The sequence below is a fragment of the Myxine glutinosa genome, chromosome 9 (genome assembly GCF_964187855.1).
Source record: "Myxine glutinosa chromosome 9, kmMyxGlut1.1, whole genome shotgun sequence".
Taxonomy (NCBI): Eukaryota; Metazoa; Chordata; class Myxini; order Myxiniformes; family Myxinidae; genus Myxine; species Myxine glutinosa.
The window spans coordinates 66,373,212-66,393,457 of record NC_136269.1 but is presented as its reverse complement, the minus strand read 5'-3'; the positions used below and the strand labels follow the sequence as shown (position 1 = coordinate 66,393,457).

Sequence of the window (20,246 nt, the reverse complement as noted above, 5' to 3'; positions counted from 1 at the left end):
AGGGATTCGCAGGTGATGGAGGAGAAGCGAAGAGAAAGAGGACCCGGTGTAAGTGGTGACCAATATGGTCGTGCGTATGATGCGCCAGGTGATTTAATAAGCTTGGGGGTCGAGATGGACCCGGATGTTCGTGAGAGGCCACGAGCAAGGTGTGTAACGGACGGGTGCATGAGGAAAGAGTGCGCTGTCAAAAGTAAGGAAGAGTGTACACCTGTGGTGAGTGTTACAGAGAGTGTAACGGGAGAGTGTGCGCGAGAAAGGTGTGTAACGGACGGGTGCATGAGGAAAGAGTGCGCTGTCGAGAGTAAGGGTGAGTGCGCTGTCAAGAGTGGAGGTGAGAGTAGTAAGAGTGACACGGAGCGTGAGTTGGTTGTGACAGGTGAGAAAGGAAGCACACCTGGAATGGTAGAGCGTGTGTGGGAATGCACGCTGGAATTGGTAGTGAGGCACGTGGTTGGGTGTGCGAGTGAAAGCACACCTGTGATTGTCACAGAGGAGGTGACCGAGAAGGGGGCGCGAAGAGGTGTGTTGGTGAGGTGTGCGAGTGACGAATGTGTGCCAAGGTGTTCGGTGGTCAGGTGTGTGACCAAGTCTGTGAGTGGAATGAGTGTACCTGGGTGTGTAAGAGAAGGTGCAATGACCAAGAGCAGGGAAACGGCTGGATGTATGAGCAAGAAAGGGGTAGCGTATGCGTGTAAGCATGCAGGTGAGGCATCGACGGTAACCGGGTTAGCGGTTAGAGCGACTTATAGCCGAATCGGGCCCTCGGTGCGTGCCGGGCTTCGCGTGCCGCGAGAACCAGCGGGGATCCGAGCCACGGCGGGTTCGAAAGGACCGCCGTACGCGATCCACGCTGGGCCTCGCTTTGAACGGCCACGTCCGTGCTCCACTAGGCGGAGCGGGCAGCCCGATAGGAAGGGTCGTCATGGCGACCACTTTTTGTTGAGGCATTCCGGCAGGTCGAGATCGGGCCATGGGATGGCTCCGTGCCGAGATGCTGCGTGGGACCTCGGCCCGGGTAAACCTCCTTCCCTGCACCGAATGCGGGACATATCCAGCCGCTGGCACCAAACAACCCGCATTCATGGCTTGGCTGTACGAAGCCGAGCTTTAGAAGTGAATTGGCGCACCGAGAGGCATTAGTAAGTAGACTGTAATGACGAGGATAGTGTTTTGGCCCCGAAATTAGAAAAACAAAATTTGATGATTGGCAAAGGATTGGCAGTAATGATTGGCAGATGATGGGTAGTGATTGGCAAATTTTTGATTTGTTGAAATTTGATGTGCAAAATTGGTAGTGGGAGATGCCCGATGTGGTGGGATGGCAACTCTGTCATCCCTCACAAACTGGGGGCAGATGCGCTATAGATTATGGGGTGTATGGCAGTGAAAACTAGCCCGGGTGGGTTAGGATATTGTGTGTAGGGATCTAGCGAAGATGACATTAGGTAACGTTAAGGTTCGTTAGTGACAAGGATACCTGTAGAGGGGACGCAGGTAGATTAGAGTGGATGATAATGACGAGGGAGCGCAATAGTTTAAAGGGACGACTGGGAAGCGCAAGTTTCAGAGGGGAGTAGTTAGATGAGATGATGCTGTGTGAGAACTGGACAGGTGTGTGGAGCAGTGTATGAGTAGTGAGTGTTGTGGATCAGCGCGAATGCGCTTGGGGGAGAGAAGGGTGCAGGCGGCACCAAGTATGAGAGCACAGGTGTGCAAGTACAGGTGTGTGGAATATATGGAGCAGAGAATGAGTGGTGTGGAGAGAGTTAGAGTAAGTGGTACGGAGTGGTGTGCATGGTGCGAAGGTGTGGATGGGGGAAGAGTGGACCCCTTTTCACGAGTACCCGGGGAGGGTAGTTTAAAGAATAGTTAGAAGGTATAGGTAAATTGTGGTTGGATATTGGCATTTGTGGTGCGGTTGCAGATTGGTATTATGGATGGGTGCATTGGTGTGGTGAAATTGGCTGGTCGTGTGGCCTGTTAGTATGAGTGTGAATGGTTGGGCACTCCGCCACTGTTAGATGTCGGCCAGGTGAGGCCGCAGGTGGGCTCTGGGAGCCGTTAGTGTCAGTGGGTGCCTGAGGATCCCGGGTGTGGATCGGGCAGCCCGTGCCAGAGAGGGCACTGAGGGGGTGAGAGTGCGAGAGGGCCTTCCCCAGTTAGTTAGGTTAGGGTGAGGAGCAGGTGAGCTCGGTAGGCAACAACAGTGGTGGAGGTGTGCAGGTGGGCGGACCAGCTAGGAGCGTCACACGACCCAGCCACCGAAATTGTGCGGGGGCACCGAGTGATGAATCGGGGGAGTGAGACCCCAACTTGAGAAGCACCACAGTTTGGTCAATGGGAATTGGTTTTTAGAACCCATAGTGTAAGTGGGCCAATGGTTTGGCAGGAGAAAGACCCCGGGTAATGTAAAGTTGTTAAAGTCATTTAGGAAATAGTTAGGATTGATGAACCTGTCGCACCATACGCAGCCACTTGCCTGAGGTGATGATGATGACTCCACACCTGTGTTTTCTTTGTTTTGTGTTGCAGGAAATGAGAATTGCTGTTTGGATTTGTGAGACGCATCACGACGTGGATGAGACATTGGGGTGATTCCATCTCTCCCTCCTAGGGAGGGACTGATGATGAATTGGTGATGGCAGATTTTGATGTTGAATTGGTGATGGCAGATTTTGATGAGAGTTGGAAATGGCAAATTTGATTGGTTAGGAGGGAGAGAAGACGAATTTGGTTTATGGGAGGAACGGGGAAGACAGTAGGGACGTTGTTGATGTGTAAAGTAGATGTTTATGGGTAGTGTTGTGTTTTGTGGATACAGTAAGGGGTAAGGGAGGGGCAATGTAGGTTACCTGGTGGGGGGGGGGGGGGGCGTACGGTAGGAACGTACCTGTCTCACCTGGTTCCCATGTGCCCCCAGTGTGCATTACCTTGTATTGCATGCACTTTTGCGCCCTTACCACGTTACTCACTTGTCTTCTTTTGTCTCCCACCTCCGAGGATCTGGCTTTGGGGCAGAGAGAGAGGAGAGAGAGGTGCTGGCTCCGCAGTTGTGGGCCTGTACTTCCGCTGCTTGCTGCCTGGATCGATACACCATATGGACCACAATTTTTGTGGCCGCCCACAATGGACCGCAGTTCTTTTGCGGTCAAGCACCACCGGTGGATGGACCTCTGGGTCAACGTGGCACCTATGCCATACAGGTGAACCACTTTTAAGTTGGCCCCCTGACGGCCACAATTAAGAAATGGACGCGGTTGGCGCCTTTCTTTATTTCTAAAGAAGCCAGAAGGCCAAGTGCACTCCAAGAAGGCAAGACCAGCGGCAGAACATCGGCCGGCTGCGACACCACCGGTGACCATGGACACGTAATTGTGCATTGTTATTGAACACTTTATTGGTGCACCGGATGGTGCTGACTGTGCGTATGGGGTGGTGCTTTTGGTGCTTGGACGGGGTGCTCTGCACATTATTAAAGGCCGTAGGGCCACAGGGCACTCGTGGGTTGGTGTATCGATGCTGGCATGCGTGCTCTCCCTATGCATAACATCTGCATGTGTTCCTCAAAGAACAGGTCCTGGATCGTAGTGTAAATATCAGTGTAGTCTTGTATAAATGATGCTCCCTACCGGCTGTATGTTTAGTTTGAGGATGCTTTCCGCGATTCGGTTATCCTGTGGGTGTGTTTCTGTTAGGAGAAGGGTGCAACGTCGCAGGGGGACATATTTACTCATTTGTGAACATCTGTAAAACTGTCGCACTCAGGGTTGAGTTAATAGTAGAGGGAACTACATCTGAGTGCCACACTAAAGTAGGTAAAAATTTATCGGATCGGGACGCCCCGAGGTAGAGAAGGGTGCAATGTTGCGGATATGGGATTTGCATCCATCCATATCCGCTTGTAAATATTCCCCTATTTCCTCAATACTTCCCAACTATCCCCAATCCCCCATTCCCTAGTCCCATTTTCTGTAAACAACACTCTGTAGACCTGACCTCCCCCTATTTCCCCCATTAAATGTCGTGCCCAGGTTCACCGCATCTCATGTAAGACAACTATAGGACATCTTGCTAGTTATTCTTAGTCTATGTCAGTTAAGGACTCGTTTCCATTAATTCTGACCCTTCGTTGCACCAGAATGTGATTGTATGGCACCGTTAGGAAGTTTAGGACCTCCCAATACCTCCCCGCAGCTCTTCCTCACGGTTCAGCAACAACAACAACAACAACAACAACAGCAACGGCAGCGGCGTGCACAGGGAGTGCGCGTCCTCACTCCGGCTTGGTTGGTAGGGGGTGTTGGGAGGGCACGAGGCCTTCCCAACGAGCCGCCATCGAACATGTGCTCGACGGGGTTACCAAATAGGGGCTCCCTGTCAGCTCCTCGTCAAGGGCGGAGCCCGGTAACCCCCGCACCCAATGGAAGCGGCAGACCGGCCCCAGGGGGGCGGAGCCAACCAGCCGAGGGCGTGTCACTCCCCGCTGAGCATGCGCAGGAAGAGGGAGGTGACGTCAGATGCGCGCTGAGCTTGAAGCAAGAGAGACGTCCCTTCCGAGCGCTGTGACACCTCCCTGCATCTCTTGGACCGTGCTTGATCCTGTCCCCGAGCGAAGGTGCACCTTGTGCTATCAACCTACCTGTCCTCCCTGCCATCAATCGCTGTGTAAGTCAGCCTTGTTCCGTTTGTCTGTGGTCTGTCTGGGATAAGATAAGACTGTAATTAAGTGCCTATCTCTTCTGTGTCTTTACCTCACTACCTTGTAATCTACCCCCTTTTCTCCACCACTGTAATTATACCCTCCTCTGGAGGTCTTGAGAACTGTACCCCTTGCGTCGTTTCATCTATCCCAGTCGTTGTGTCCTTTCCATCATTGATTTAGCATAGCGCGATTTGGCCAACGTTTGGGTGGAATCGGGTGAGTTGGGGAAGAATCAGGGGAACTGTTAGGTCGCGGCAATACCACCGCTCGGTAAATAACATCTTAACCGCGTCCGTAACAATATATATATATATATATATATGTATTTGATTGGTATACTATATGGGATTTGAACCTCGTTTTGATATATATATTTATTTGATTGGTATACTATATGGGATTTGAACCTCGTTTTGATAAATATATTGTTGCGGTTTTGAGTTTGTACAGTGAGTCTAATAAAGGTTAAAATTTGCCCCTCATAGTTAGTCACACAAGCAACATGTAGCCTCGCGATAGTATAATTATGTCTTAGTATTTGTGAGCTTAGTTCCTTTCCATTTGTTAGTTCTGCGTTGAGTAGAGCCAAGAGAATAGGCCCTACTGTCACCGACTATCCAGCGTCCATAGCCTCATGCCCTTTTGCGCTAACGTTGGTTCATTTTGGGCAAGTTAACACGAGGCAGGCTAGGAGGACCGGGGCGGAGCGGCAGAAACGCTGACGGTAAGCACGAGCCGCCAATCAGAGCTCAGAGTTGGTGGCGGCGGCGTGGCGTCACGGTTCGAGAGGGATCCAGAAGGTTCGGGGGGCGTAGCTATAAAACCCGCTGCGCAAAGCCCTCAAAAGGACTCTCGCAGAAGAACTTACAGCAAAAGGACTCTCGCAGAAGGACTTACAGCAAAAGGACTCTTGCAGATGGACTTGCACTCGAAAGGACTGGCGCGGGAAAGCCGATGGAACAAAGAACTCGCGCGCACTAACCAGCTCAGAGGATCGAGGAAGAGGAGTTGGCAGCCAGAGAACTGTGAAAGACACGCGGGCGCAGCCAGACGCGCATGAACCGATATACAGCGCATTAAGTCGCGCGAATGAGAACAGCTGAGTAATCGCCAGCCACGCTGAGAGTCCCGCCCTTTACCGTTCCACCTCGTCATCTGCCTTGTTCGGGAGACGCGCTACGAGGTTCCTGCCATCGCCTGCTACCATCTTCGCGGGACGTGCTGGGGCCGTGGAGAGCCGGACGGGGACCGTCTCTGGGCGACCATGTCGACGCGTTGGGGAACATCTACCCATCTGCAATTCCCTGTGTGAGTGTGAGCCGGGCCCGTTGTCTGGGTTATTAGATACGATTGTCGAAGGTTGCTCTGTGTCTCTGCGTCCCTGATCATTGTACATACGTGTGGGAATAATTAAACCTGTGTTCTTCCTTTCTTCCATTCGATCGTTTCAATGGTTTCTTGATTGGCTAAGCGTGGCACGAATAGGTTAGCTCGAATCGGGTTCCACTAATTAAGACTGCACGGACCACGTGGTACTCAATCGGCTCGGCGTACTCAAACCACACGTGGTTCGTGCGAGGCTTGTTTCCTCGCTTCCAGGGCAGCGCGGGGAATTAGGTACGTGCGAGAAGTCGTCCCGAGACCCTACACCGCGTTTGTCCGGAAGGGACGTTGCAAGTCTCGGTTCCGCCAGGCCCAGCAAGAACAAGGGGATTAATCCCCCCTTTGTAAGGGGAAGTAGGGCGGCATAGAACCACAACAATATGTATTTGATTGGTATACTATATGGGATTTGAACCTCGTTTTGATATATATATATATATATATATATTTATTTATTTGATTGGTATACTAATACTATATGGGATTTGAACCTCGTTTTGATATATATATATATATATATATATATATATATATATTTGATTGGTATACTATATGGGATTTGAACCTCGTTTTGATATATATATATATATTGTTACGGACGCGGTTTAGATGTTATTTACCGAGCGGTGGTATTGCCGCGACCGAACAGTTATTCCCCGACTAGACCCCGATTCCACCCAGATGTTGACCAAATCGCGCTATGCCAAATCAATGATGGAAAGGACGCGACGACTGGGAAAGAGGAAACGACGCAAGGGGTACAGTTCTCAAGACCTCCGGAGGAGGGTATAATTACAGTGGTGGAGAAAAGGGGGTAGATTACAAGGTAGTGAGGTAAAGACACAGAAGAGATAGGCACTTAATTACAGTCTTATCTTATCCCCGACAGACCACAGACAAACGGAACAAGGTAGACTTACACAGGGATTGATGGCAGGAAGGGACAGGTAGGTTGATAGCACAAGGTGCACCTTGGCTCGGGGACAGGATCAAGCACGGTCCAAGAGATGCAGGGAGGTGTCACAGCGCTCGGAAGGGACGTCTCTCTTGCTTCAAGCTCAGCGCGCATCTGACGTCACCTCCCTCTTCCTGCGCATGCTCAGCGGGGAGTGACACGCCCTCGGCTGGTTGGCTCCGCCCCCCTGGGGCCGGTCCGCCGCTTCCATTGGGTGCGGGGGTTACCGGGCTCCGCCCTTGACAAGGAGCTGACAGGGAGCCCCTATTTGGTAACCCCGTCGAGCACATGTTCGATGGCGGCTCGTTGGGAAGGCCTCGTGCCCTCCCAACACCCCCTACCAACCAAGCCGGAGTGAGGACGTGCACTCCCTGTGCACGCCGCTGCCGTTGCTGTTGTTGTTGTTGTTGTTGTTGCTAAACCGTGAGGAAGAGCTGCGGGGAGGTATTGGGAGGTCCTAAACTTCCTAACGGTGCCATACAATCACATTCTGGTGCAACGAAGGGTCAGAATTAATGGAAACGAGTCCTTAACTGACATAGACTAAGAATAACTAGCAAGATGTCCTATAGTTGTCTTACATGAGATGCGGTGAACCTGGGCACGACATTTAATGGGGGAAATAGGGGGAGGTCGGGTCTACAGAGTGTTGTTTACAGAAAATGGGACTAGGGAATGGGGGATTGGGGATAGTTGGGAAGTATTGAGGAAATAGGGGAATATTTACAAGCGGATATGGATGGATGCAAATCCCATATCCGCAACATTGCACCCTTCTCTACCTCGGGGCGTCCCGACCCGATAAATTTTTACCTACTTTAGTGTGGCACTCAGATGTAGTTCCCTCTACTATTAACTCAACCCTGAGTGCGACAGTTTTACAGATGTTCACAAATGAGTAAATATGTCCCCCTGCGACGTTGCACCCTTCTCCTAACAGAAACACACCCACAGGATAACCGAATCGCGGAAAGCATCCTCAAACTAAACATACAGCCGGTAGGGAGCATCATTTATACAAGACTGATATTTACACTACGATCCAGGACCTGTTCTTTGAGGAACACATGCAGATGTTATGCATAGGGAGAGCACGCATGCCAGCATCGATACACCAACCCACGAGTGCCCTGTGGCCCTACGGCCTTTAATAATGTGCAGAGCACCCCGTCCAAGCACCAAAAGCACCACCCCATTACGCACAGTCAGCACTATCCGGTGCACCAATAAAGTGTTCATAAAAATGCACAATTAAGTGTCCATGGTCACCGGTGGTGTCGCAGCCGGCCGATGTTCTGCCGCTGGTCTTGCCTTCATGGAGTGCACTTGGCCTTCTGGCTTCTTTAGAAATAAAGAAAGGCGCCAACCGCGTCCATTTCTTAATTGTGGCCGTCAGGGGGCCAACTAAAAGTGGTTCACCTGTATGGCATAGGTGCCACGTTGACCCAGAGGTCCATCCACGGGTGGTGGTGCTTGACCGCAAAAGAACTGCGGTCCATTGTGGGCGGCCACAAAAATTGCGGTCCATATGGTGTATCGATCCAGGCAGCAAGCAGCGGAAGTACAGGCCCACAACTGCGGAGCCAGCACCTCTCTCTCCTCTCTCTCTGCCCCAAAGCCAGATCCTCGGAGGTGGGAGACAAAAGAAGCCAAGTGAGTAAGGTGGTAAGGGCGCAAAAGTGCACGCAATACAAGGTAATGCACACTGGGGGCACATGGGAACCAGGTGAGACAGGTACGTTCCTACCGTACGCCCCCCCCCCCCCCACCAGGTAACCTACATTGCCCCTCCCTTACCCCTTACTGTATCCACAAAACACAACACTACCCATAAACATCTACTTTACACATCAACAAACGTCCCTACTGTCTTCCCCGTTCCTCCCATAAACCAAATTCGTCTTCTCTCCCTCCTAACCAATCAAATTTGCCATTTCCAACTCTCATCAAAATCTGCCATCTCCAACTCAACATCAAAATCTGCCATCACCAATTCATCATCAGTCCCTCCTAAGGAGGGAGAGATGGAATCACCCCAATGTCTTATCCACGTCGTGATGCGTCTCACAAATCCAAACAGCAATTCTCATTTCCTGCAACACAAAACAAAGGAACACAGGTGTGGAGTCATCATCATCACCACAGGTAAGTGGCTGCGTATGGTGCGACAGGTTCATCAATCCTAACTATTTCCTAAATGACTTTAACAACTTTACATTACCCGGGGTCTTTCTCCTGCCAAACCATTGGCCCTCATTACTCTATGTGGTTCGAAGAACCAAAATCCCATTGACCATCTGTGGTGCACACCATCAATTTGGGTCTCACTCCCCGATTCAACACTCGGTGCCCCCGCACAATTTCGGTGGCTGGGTCGTGTAACGCTCCCAGCTGGTCCGCCCACCTACACACCTCCACCACTGTTGTTGCCTACCGAGCTCACCTGCTCCTCACCCTAACCTAACTAACTAGGGAAGGCCCTCTCGCACTCTCACCCCCTCAGTGCCCTCTCTGGCACGGGCTGCCCGATCCACACCCGGGATCCTCAGGCACCCACTGACACTAACGGCTCCCAGAGCCCACCTGCGGCCTCACCTGGCCGACATCTAACAGTGGCGGAGTGCCCAACCATTCATACTCATACTAACAGGCCACACGACCAGCCAATTTCACCACACCAATGCACCCATCCAATCACCATTCTTCCACCCGCACCACAGATGCCAATATCCAACCACAATTTACCTATACCCTCTACCTAACACTTACACTACCCACCCCGGGTATCCGTGATGGGGGTCCACTCTTCCCCCATCCACACCTTCGCACCACGCACACCACTCCGTACCACTTACTCCAACTCTCTCCACACCACTCATTCTCTGCTCCATATATTCCACACACCTGTACTTGCACACCTGTGCTCTCATACTTGGTGCCGCCTGCACCCTTCTCTCCCCCAAGCGCATTCACGCTGATCCACAACACTCACTACTCACTACACTGCTCCACACACCTGTCCAGTTCTCACACAGCATCATCTCATCTAACTACTCCCCTCTGAAACTTGCGCTTCCCAGTCGTCCCTTTAAACTATTGCGCTCCCTCGTCATTATCATCCACTCTAATCTACCTGCGTCCCCTCTACAGGTATCCTTGTCACTAACTAACCTTAACGTTACCTAACGTCATCTTCGCTAGATCCCTACACACAATATCCTAACCCACCCGGGCTAGTTTTCACTGCCATACACCCCATAATCTATAGCGCCTTTGCCCCATCTGTGAGGGATGGTGGATGGGCCATCCCATCACATGGGGCATCTCCCACTACCAATTTTGCACATCAAATTTCAACAAATCAAAAATTTGCCAATCACTACCCATCATCTGCCAATCATTACTGCCAATCCTTTGCCAATCATCAAATTTTGTTTTTCTAATTTTGGGGCCAAAACACTATCCTCGTCATTACAGTCTACTTACTAATGCCTCTCGGTGCACCAATTCACTTCTAAAGCTCGGCTTCGTACAGCCAAGCGATGAATGCGGGTTGTTTGGTGCCAGCGGCTGGATACGTCCCGCATTCGGTGCAGGGAAGGAGGTTTACCCGGGCCGAGGTCCCACGCACCATCTCGGCACGGAGCCATCCCATGGCCCGATCTCGACCTGCCGGAATGCCTCAACAAAAAGTGGTCGCCATGACGACCCTTCCTATCGGGCTGCCCGCTCCGCCTAGTGGAGCACGGACCCGGCCGTTCAAAGCGAGGCCCAGCGTGGATTGCGTACGGCGGTCCTTTTGAACCCGCCGTGGCTCGGATCCCCGCTGGTTCTCGCGGCACGCGAAGCCCGGCACGCACCGAGGGCCCGATTCGGCTATAAGTCGCTCTAACCGCTAACCCGGTTACCGTCGATGCCTCACCTGCATGCTTACACGCATACGCTACCCCTTTCTTGCTCATACATCCAGCCGTTTCCCTGCTCTTGGTCATTGCACCTTCTCTTACACACCCAGGTACACTCATTCCACTCACAGACTTGGTCACACACCTGACCACCGAACACCTTGGCACACATTCGTCGCTCGCACACCTCACCAACACACCTCTTCGCGCCCCCTCCTCGGTCACCTCCTCTGTGACGATCACAGGTGTGCTCTCACTCGCACACCCAACCACGTGCCTCACTACCAATTCCAGCGTGCATTCCCACACACGCTCTACCATTCCAGGTGTGCTTCCTTTCTCACCTGTCACAACCAACTCACGCTCCGTGTCACTCTTACTACTCTCACCTCCACTCTTGACAGCGCACTCACCCTTACTCTCGACAGCGCACTCTTTCCTCATGCACCCCAGAGTCGGACTTTCTCGCACACCTCCTTTTACGCACACCAGACCTGTCGCACACTTCACCAACGGCCTCTCACGAACACCCGGGTCCATCTCGACCCCCAAGCTTATTAAATCACCTGGCGCATCATACGCACGACCATATTGGTCACCACTTACACCGGGTCCTCTTTCTCTTCGCTTCTCCTCCATCACCTGCGAATCCCTCATCCGGTTAATGAGCACATCATCACGATCCGAACACAGACTTTGGACCAATTATTTTACTTCCTCTTTTATCTCTTTCTTATCCTCTCTCCGTCGCTTCTTAATTTCGCTCACCCCTTCTTCCACTTCTTCTAATTTCTGCTTCACCTCCTTCATCTCCTCGTGCGCCCCCTTAAGTTCTTCCTCTAACTCCACCTTGTTTTTTTATATGTGCTCCCGCACCTCCCGCTCTTTAACCTCCATCACCTCTACCACCTTGTTCATTTTCCTCATCAGGTCCTCATGTACCGTCTGACACTCTTTTTTAATTACCCCTACGTCCTTTTTCATCTCCTTCTGTGTCGATTTTAAACCCTCTATTACCGCTGTGTTCTTCTTTACCTGGTCCCCCAACTCCTTTTGTCCCACTGTCAGTTGTTCTACTCCCAGCGTCAACTCCTCTATACCACCTTGCAATTTTACAGTCCCCTTTCTCACCTCCTTCTCCATGCGCTCCTCACAGTGCCTCACCTCCTCGCGCACTCCTCCGACCTCCTCACTCACACCTCTTCTGATCTCTTCTCCCATCACTTGCATCTCCTGCCTAGATGCCACCCTCATCTGCTCCATTTCCTCCCTGTGAGCATCCAATTTAGTTTCTACCCCCATTCTGACCCCCTCTATCTGCTGCCCCATTTGTTTAACTTCCCTTTCCGCTTGGTCCCTCATGTCCCTCAATTTGCCTTCCATACTATTTTCTAACCCCTCTAACCCCTTTTTCATCCCTTCCATTTGATTCTCTTGAGCGGCCATTCTGTTTTCTACCCCCGTTAACCCCTCCTGTATTTCCCCTAATCTATTGTCTAATCCCTCTATTCTACTCCCTAACCCTCCGATCTGGGCCCCCATGTCCTCCCTCAATTTCTCGCTATTGGACCCCATCCTTTGTTCTAACCGTTGGCTATTGGCCCCCATGTCCTCCCTCAATTTCTCGCTATTGGACCCCATTCTTTGTTCTAACCGTTGGCTATTGGCCCCCATGTCCTCCCTTAATTGCTTGCCCATTCTTTGTTCCAATTGTTCGCTATTCTGGGCCATAAGGGCCTTCATTTGTATTAAAAAAAGGTTCAAATCCACCAGCGGCGCTGCTACGGTCGCGGGCGCGGTCGCCGTAGCCATCTGCGAGGCGCCATTTTGCACGCCCTTAACCTCGTGCGCGAGGACGCCATTTTGCGAACCTGCAGCCCTCACTGCTTCGCTCTCCTCATGTCCCTCAATTTGGTCCTGGATCGACCCTGCCTCACTCTCCTCTACCGGAACCCAGCCGTCTTGATCTCCCATAGCGCGACTTTCAAAATTCGGGTTTTTTGTAAAACAAAATCAAATTTCGGTGACTTGTAATTTTGAGCGCGTTAAGCGCGCTTCGGGTCCGTATCTCACTCCCAGACACCAATTGTTACGGACGCGGATTCCACCCAGACGTTGACCAAATCGCGCTATGCCAAATCAATGATGGAAAGGACGCGACGACTGGGAAAGAGGAAACGACGCAAGGGGTACAGTTCTCAAGACCTCCGGAGGAGGGTATAATTACAGTGGTGGAGAAAAGGGGGTAGATTACAAGGTAGTGAGGTAAAGACACAGAAGAGATAGGCACTTAATTACAGTCTTATCTTATCCCCGACAGACCACAGACAAACGGAACAAGGTAGACTTACACAGGGATTGATGGCAGGAAGGGACAGGTAGGTTGATAGCACAAGGTGCACCTTGGCTCGGGGACAGGATCAAGCACGGTCCAAGAGATGCAGGGAGGTGTCACAGCGCTCGGAAGGGACGTCTCTCTTGCTTCAAGCTCAGCGCGCATCTGACGTCACCTCCCTCTTCCTGCGCATGCTCAGCGGGGAGTGACACGCCCTCGGCTGGTTGGCTCCGCCCCCCTGGGGCCGGTCCGCCGCTTCCATTGGGTGCGGGGGTTACCGGGCTCCGCCCTTGACGAGGAGCTGACAGGGAGCCCCTATTTGGTAACCCCGTCGAGCACATGTTCGATGGCGGCTCGTTGGGAAGGCCTCGTGCCCTCCCAACACCCCCTACCAACCAAGCCGGAGTGAGGACGCGCACTCCCTGTGCACGCCGCTGCCGTTGCTGTTGTTGTTGTTGCTGAACCGTGAGGAAGAGCTGCGGGGAGGTATTGGGAGGTCCTAAACTTCCTAACGGTGCCATACAATCACATTCTGGTGCAATGAAGGGTCAGAATTAATGGAAACGAGTCCTTAACTGACATAGACTAAGAATAACTAGCAAGATGTCCTATAGTTGTCTTACATGAGATGCGGTGAACCTGGGCACGACATTTAATGGGGGAAATAGGGGGAGGTCGGGTCTACAGAGTGTTGTTTACAGAAAATGGGACTAGGGAATGGGGGATTGGGGATAGTTGGGAAGTATTGAGGAAATAGGGGAATATTTACAAGCGGATATGGATGGATGCAAATCCCATATCCGCAACAATATATTTATTTGATTGGTATACTAATAATATATGGGATTTGAACCTCGTTTTGTACCAATGACAATCATAGGTGAGATGAAAATATTAAACAGACAGACCCCGTTGGGTTATTGTTACTTGGTGTTTTATCCACTTGGATTGGTGTATTGAGCACACTTTTTAACGTTAGGAACAACTGAACTCTGATGTTACAAACACATTGAACAACTGCACAGTCATCATTTCCTACAGTTAACGTACAACGTGGGAATATCTCTCCACATACCTGATGCCCTTTGTTCAGGGAGTCCAACAGGATGGTGCACACCTGCTTTTGATCTCTCCAGTACGGATTGGTTGGGTTCGATTAATTCACCTGACTGTATGGTATACATAAACTGTCAGATCGTAGCATCCCAAGTAATCCGTTTAACAACAAAGTGCGTCGCATCTCGGTCGTCCGTTAAGCCGTCTATCGCGTCTGCTAACACTAGTTGGTGAACGACGAAGGTCCTAGTAAAGAGAAGGCGAGTTATCGCCTGCACACTGAACACATTACCTCATTTTAACAGATTCCACACAAAGTACCATCATTCCCAACACAAACAGCTTGCCTGCTTTCCCATCCCGCGTCCCCAAGCCGGGCCAGCAGCCTCCGCGACACCAGCTCCACAGCTCCGGCCTCGGCGGGCGACAAGGCCGCCGCCAGCTCAGCCAGACCGCGCTCTCGCTCAAGTTTCTGAGGGCTTCCCAACAACGCCAAGACCTCTTCCATGGCGGCGTCCATGCAAGCCACGGGTGAAGCGGAACTACGAGGAAATGCACCAAACAAACCAATATCGCAATTGGATCATTCCACCGGCTCGCGATGCATTGTGGGCTTTCTTCTCGCTCTCCACTGAACTCTATAGTTAATTATGGCGCTGAACAAATTACTTCATGAATTTAATAGCAGGGAAATACGATCGGATGCATTTTTATTAAAAAAAGGAAAAACTTCGAGTAAACAATCGTCCATGGTGTTAAAGGCTCTTACATCGCATAAACAGTCAGTTTACGATTCTGATACCTGTACAGCAGCATTTCCCAACCTGGGGGGAAATTTAGGATTCCAGGGGGGAAACTTGTAGGTTTGTATGTATGTGTAGGAGTGTGTGTGTTGCTATATTTTTATGTTATTTATTATGTTATTTATGTTATGAAGTGAATAAATTTTGTGTTTTGGCTACTTTTTTCCTTGTTCATATATATATATACATACAGTCACGTGAAAAAGTAAGTACACCCCATGTAAAGTTTTGACTTTTTCAACATATTTCAACATACAGCTATTTGATCTTCATTTCAACAATATTGATAGATAAAGGTGATATAATATAACAAATATGAAACATTTACATTTTGTAGTCCATTGTATAATTTAAATAAACATAAATGCAAATTTCACATGTGGAAAAAGTAAGTACACCCCATGAAATGTTTTTAATCTTTTTAACATATGTGGACATATCAATATTTGAACTTCATTTAAACAGTATCTATAGATAAAGGTGATCTAATTGAACAAAAAACAATGAAAAACTGACTTTGCAATAATTTATTGAACAAAAAATTGTTGCACAGCTCGTTTCAAATCCCCCCACAACATCTCGATGGGATTTCGATCCGGGCTTTGACTTGGCCATTCCAGAACCCTCCATTTCTTTCTTTTCAGCCATTCCTTGGTGGATTTACTGGCATGTTTAGGGTCATTGTCATGTTGCAAGGTCCACCTTCAGTTGAGCTTCAACTTTCACCGGTTGAGCTTCAACTTTCCAACAGATGGCCTCACATTATCCCCAAGCACCCTCTGGTACAATGAAGAATTCATAGTGGATTCGATGATGGTGAGCTGCCCAGGCCTTGATGCAGCAAATCTGCCCCAAACCATAATATTTCCACCACCATGCTTTACAGTTGGTATCAGGTTCTTGTGGTCAAATGCTGTCTTTGGTTTTCGCAAAACATGTCTTCTGGTACTGTGGCGAAATAGCTCTACCTTTGACTCATCTGTCCAGAGCACATTGTTCCAGAAGTGCTGGTCTTTGCCTAGGTGTTCATTGGCAAACTTTAGTCTTGCCTTGATGTTCTTTCTGGACAGCAAAGGTTTCCTCCTGGCACACCTCCCATGTAGATCAAATTTATGCAGCCACTTTCTAATCGTAGACTCGTGCACTTTGACATCAACGGTGGCAAGAGCTACCTGTAGGTCCCGTGATGACATTCTGGGGTTCTTAGAGACTTCTTTCAGCATCTTGCGGTCTGCTCTCGGGCTGAACTTGCTGGGGCGGCCTGGCCTCAACAAGTTGGCAGTTGTTTGGAATCTTCTCCAATTGTAGATGATCTTCCGGACAGTCGAATGATTGGTTTCAAATTGTTTGGAGATCTTTTTAATTCCCTTTCCAGTCTCGTAGGCATCTATAACCTTCTTTCTGAAGGCCTCAGAGAGCTCTTTTGATCGAGGAATGTTGATGCCGCACACTTCAACAACAAAGAGCAAACCAAACTAAATGTCTGAGGATTAACTAAGACAGGTTCCTCCAAGATCCTCTCGAACGATGTTCTAATCATTTGCACCTGAGCTGGTGCACCTGATTCTAATTTTAGGTATTTGAAGTCGTGATAAATGTAGGGGTGTACTTACTTTTTCCACATGCGAAATTTGCATTTATGTTTATTTAAATTATACAATGGACTACAAAATGTAAATGTTTCATGATAATTGTTATATTATATCACCTTTATCTATCAACATTGTTTAAATGAAGATCAAATAGCTGTATGTTGAAATATGTTGAAAAAGTCAAAACTTTACATGGGGTGTACTTACTTTTTCACGTGACTGTATATATATATATATGTATATATATATCTATATATATATATATATATATGTATATATATATATATATATATATATATATATATATATATATATATTGTAACGGATTTGGGAAACCGTGCACTTTGTGTAATTGATTGTAAATATACCCCCCTTGTAAATAATGTAATGAATCTTTGTAAATACCTCCATTTGTGTAAAGGTCAAGGGTCGTCCCCTAGTTGGTCCACCGCACCACGTAGCAAATCATAGGATCTCTCAATAGTTATTTCTTTATTATGTGTATCAGGTAAGTCCATGTCTCCAATAGTTGACTTTGCGTTGCATCGAATCAAATAAGATAGATCCCTTTTGAATTGCCCCAAAACGCTATTGCCAACAGCATTCGCCGCCATTGCCAGCAGCATTCGCCGCTGTTTGGCTGGGGCTCGTTCGACCGGCCCCAAAACTCCATTGAACACGAGGTCATCTCGGAGAAAAAGGGGGAGGAGCTACATTATGGGCATGGCCCCCACCTCGTCCTCAAGGGTGGAGCCCCCGAACGACCAACCAGAAATCAGTGGGTATGGCTTGAGAGGGCGTGGCTATATAACCCGTTGCGCAATGCCTGAGAGAGTTCTGAGGTGTCCTGTGGAGAGGTGAGCTGGAGTTTTGAGGGAGGTGCTTGCGCAAGTGGCGGTTCTGCTGAGAGAGCTTCGGAGACGCATGAGAAAGATAGCGCAGGAGGCGGAGGACGCCTGAGAAAGCTGCCGGTGTGAAGCCGAATACGTCGAGCTGCCGCCCTGCTCGCTTCCAGCCCAGAGCGGACCTGTTTGCTGTGCCCTGCCAAACCTTCCGGCCCTGTGGTCCCACCCTCTCATCCCTCCAGTCATTCCTGCCTCCAATTCCCCATTCGTGTGAGTCTGCCCGTCATCTGTCCTTTGTGTTGTCTGGGGTATAAGTAAGCCTGTATAAGCTAAGGATTGCCCTGTGAATCTGCTTCTTCCTCTTCCCTGTAAATTACTTCATTCTTCTTTTTTTCTTCTTTGGGTTTTGTGTAAATAATTAATAAATCCCTGTTCTTTCTTTACCTTTGGTTCCTTCTTTCTCATCCGATCGCTTTAGTGATTTCTCCATTGAGTTCCTTTGGTACGATTTCGGCCAACGCTTATGAATCGGGTTAGTCTTTGTTAATGGCTCGAACTCCGGGTTGCTAAAACCGCTCGGCAACTAGTCCATCTAAAACCGTGGTTCGAGCAGAAGTTATTCCCTCGTTCCCGGCTGGCGGTAGTAATTAGGTATGTAGCGAACCCCTAAGCCTAACAAACCCTACCTACCATCGGTCCGGGAAGGACGTTGTAGCTTCGAGGACTCACGTCGGTCAGTGACAGACAAGGGGATCAACCCCACTTGGTAAGGGGAAAAGGCCGACGTTGAGATTCCGTAACAACTGGTGTCGGGGAGTGGGATTTGGACCCGAAGTGCGCTTAACGCACTCAAAATTACGAGCGGCCGAAATTTTTATTAACATCCAAATTGAGTCGTGCCATGGATAATCAAGGCGACCGGATGCCGGTAGAGTAGTTAGAAGAGGGTTTAGAGTCGACCCAGGATCCCAGGGAGGCAGTGGGAGTAATGCGGGAGGAAAGCAAAGAGGGTTCGGTCGCAGGGATTTCAGGTGCACAAGACCAAACCAACACCTCCGCCAAAGCAATGCATGCGCCAAACCAACACACCTGCCAAAGCAACGCATGTGCCAAACCAACACATCCGCCAAACCAAAGCATCCGCCAAACCAACACATGCGTCAAACCAACACATTCGCCAAACCAAAGCATCCGCCAAACCAACGCATCCGCCAAACCAACACACCGGCCAAACCAACACATGCGTCAAACCAACACATGCACCAAGGACAGTCAAGGACGCGAGCTGAGTACTAGCTAACATTACACACACATTATTACTTTCATTTATTTCTTCCTGTGTGTGCAATTGTATTTGAGTGGAGGATCCTCAATATAGGAATTTTCGTTTACTGTGCATTATTTTTGTTGCTGGCATATATTTTTTATTAAACCTCTTACTTGTTACATTTTTAATTCATTGTCCTGTCCTGTTTATTTGTTGGTGGTTCGGAAAAACCCCCGAGCGCTGTCCGTCCATCCAGGTAAGCTCTCGCTGCTCTCCACCAGCCCCGCACATGTCACTACCGCCATAGTTGATTATACTCCTCAGGGTTAAAGCTTGGTCGGCCATCTTTCACCCAGGGGTGTTAATCCCGGTAAACACGACAATATATTTATATTTTCCAGTCGTGTGTTTCATATAATCCTCAAATTCCTTTTTACCTCATAATGTAGAACAATTCTCTCCAAAAATTATTTACATCTATTGAATTTAACTTCATAAAATAAAAGTATTGGCATTGTTTCTTATTGAGCGACGAGGGAGTTGAAAGTATGATTGACTGAGCTAAATACAATTACATTAAGAATGTCTCCCTCTTGTGTAGTAGCTATCCATAACCGTTTGATTTCTCTCATTAACGGAATCATCAAAGATAACGAGGTTCTTTTTTGATTTATCTAAATCTTGGGGTGAAGGTATATCATCCATATTATTGCTGAGAATACAAGTTATGGGTTTTGATTTATTTTTACATTTCTGTGTATCACAAAATAGTTGTATTATATCTTCAATGTTATAATCATTTAGTTTGTTTTGAAGTTTAAATAAACCTATAATATCTTCTTTTTGAAGAGCCGCATTAAAATATTGTGATAGTAGTTGATACTCGGCTTGAAAACTTGACTTTGTGAAAATTATTAAATTATCATAATCTAGACAGTTGGGGGGAAGAGAGGAGGCAAGAGAGGTAGGGGTGAGGAAGGGAGTGGGGGGAGTGGAAGGGGATTCATCACCTTTTCGTTGAATATATTATGCTGGTGAATGTGCCATTCTTCACGTTTCTGAGTTATGTGTGATGCCGATCATGAAGAAGAAGAAGACTTACTACCAAACTCGTACACTTCGGGAATTGTTTGATTTATTTGTGTTCAAATGTCTGGTGATTGTTTTGTATTTATTTATGCGAATGTGTACTTGCATATAACTCTCATTAATTTAAACTGGAGCTTCCAGGGAAGCAGAACTCAACTGAACTGCCTGGACAACTTTAAAGTAGGTCAGTTGTCTGTACTAGATTTGACTTAAGATAGCAACCTACCTTGTGTGGTAAGAGTCTCACACACCAGGTTTGATCAAAATCCATTAATATTTGTGGACATTAAAGTCTTAACGTCGTTTCGGAG

General features: G+C 48.8%; 1 protein-coding gene across 3 annotated transcripts in view; it reads right to left on the bottom strand.

The window, feature by feature from the left end:
- The window catches only part of LOC137435359 (uncharacterized), a 452,519-nt gene that overhangs the window by 115,920 nt on the left and 316,353 nt on the right, over positions 1–20,246 (bottom strand). Inside the window, exon 1 of one of the 3 annotated variants that reach the window (XM_068129070.2) lies at positions 14,687–14,972. The exons of 1 other annotated variant lie outside the window; for it this stretch is intronic. In XM_068129070.2, coding sequence (XP_067985171.1) covers positions 14,687–14,859 — 173 coding nt within the window. In that variant the 5' untranslated portion in view covers positions 14,860–14,972. Of the gene's footprint in view, positions 1–8,462; positions 8,486–14,686; positions 14,973–20,246 lie in introns of those variants that run through there. One more of the 3 variants, XM_078784414.1, reaches the window with a different exon arrangement.